The 440-nt window shown below is 70.2% G+C and overlaps 1 protein-coding gene across 1 annotated transcript in view; it reads right to left on the minus strand.

The window, feature by feature from the left end:
* Nucleotides 1-440, minus strand: part of ARHGEF11 (Rho guanine nucleotide exchange factor 11) — a 46,024-nt gene that overhangs the window by 922 nt on the left and 44,662 nt on the right. The window contains exons 41-42 of the mRNA XM_019473181.1: nt 306-425; nt 3-142 (exon numbers count right to left, since the gene is read on the minus strand). Coding sequence (XP_019328726.1) covers nt 3-142; nt 306-425 — 260 coding nt within the window. The remainder of the gene's footprint in view (nt 1-2; nt 143-305; nt 426-440) is intronic.

Here is a 440-nt window from a genome sequence, read left to right on the forward strand (position 1 = left end):
ACAAGGGGCTGTCACCGTCGGGGCTGGGGGGCTGCTGGGACCACCCGTCCATCTCCGGGGCTGAGCCCCCCAGGGGGGTGGCGTCGGTCAAGGAGCTGCGCCCCAGGGACCGCAGCAGCTCCCGGTGGGCTGTTTCGACAGCCTGGAGGGTGCCCGGGAGAAAGGGTGCCAGGTCAGAGGGGTGTGCGCGGTAGCGGGTGCCAGGTCAGAGGGGTGGGTGCAGGTTTGGGGTCGAGGCCCATGTCCCCCCTCCCCTCCATGACACCCCCCCTCCGGCTTTCCCCAATTTCAGGGGAAAAGCTCACTTTCAGCCTGTTGAGCTTCAGCGTCAGCTGCTCGATGGTGCGGAAGATGAGGTCCACGTCGCGGAGGGGAGCGGGGGGGTCCGGGGACCCTTCGGCGGGGCTGGGACGGGTGGGTGCCTCCTGCGGGGAGCCCCG

Source organism: Aptenodytes forsteri, unplaced genomic scaffold (assembly GCF_000699145.1).
Source record: "Aptenodytes forsteri isolate BGI_AS27 unplaced genomic scaffold, ASM69914v1 Scaffold454, whole genome shotgun sequence".
NCBI lineage: Eukaryota > Metazoa > Chordata > Aves > Sphenisciformes > Spheniscidae > Aptenodytes > Aptenodytes forsteri.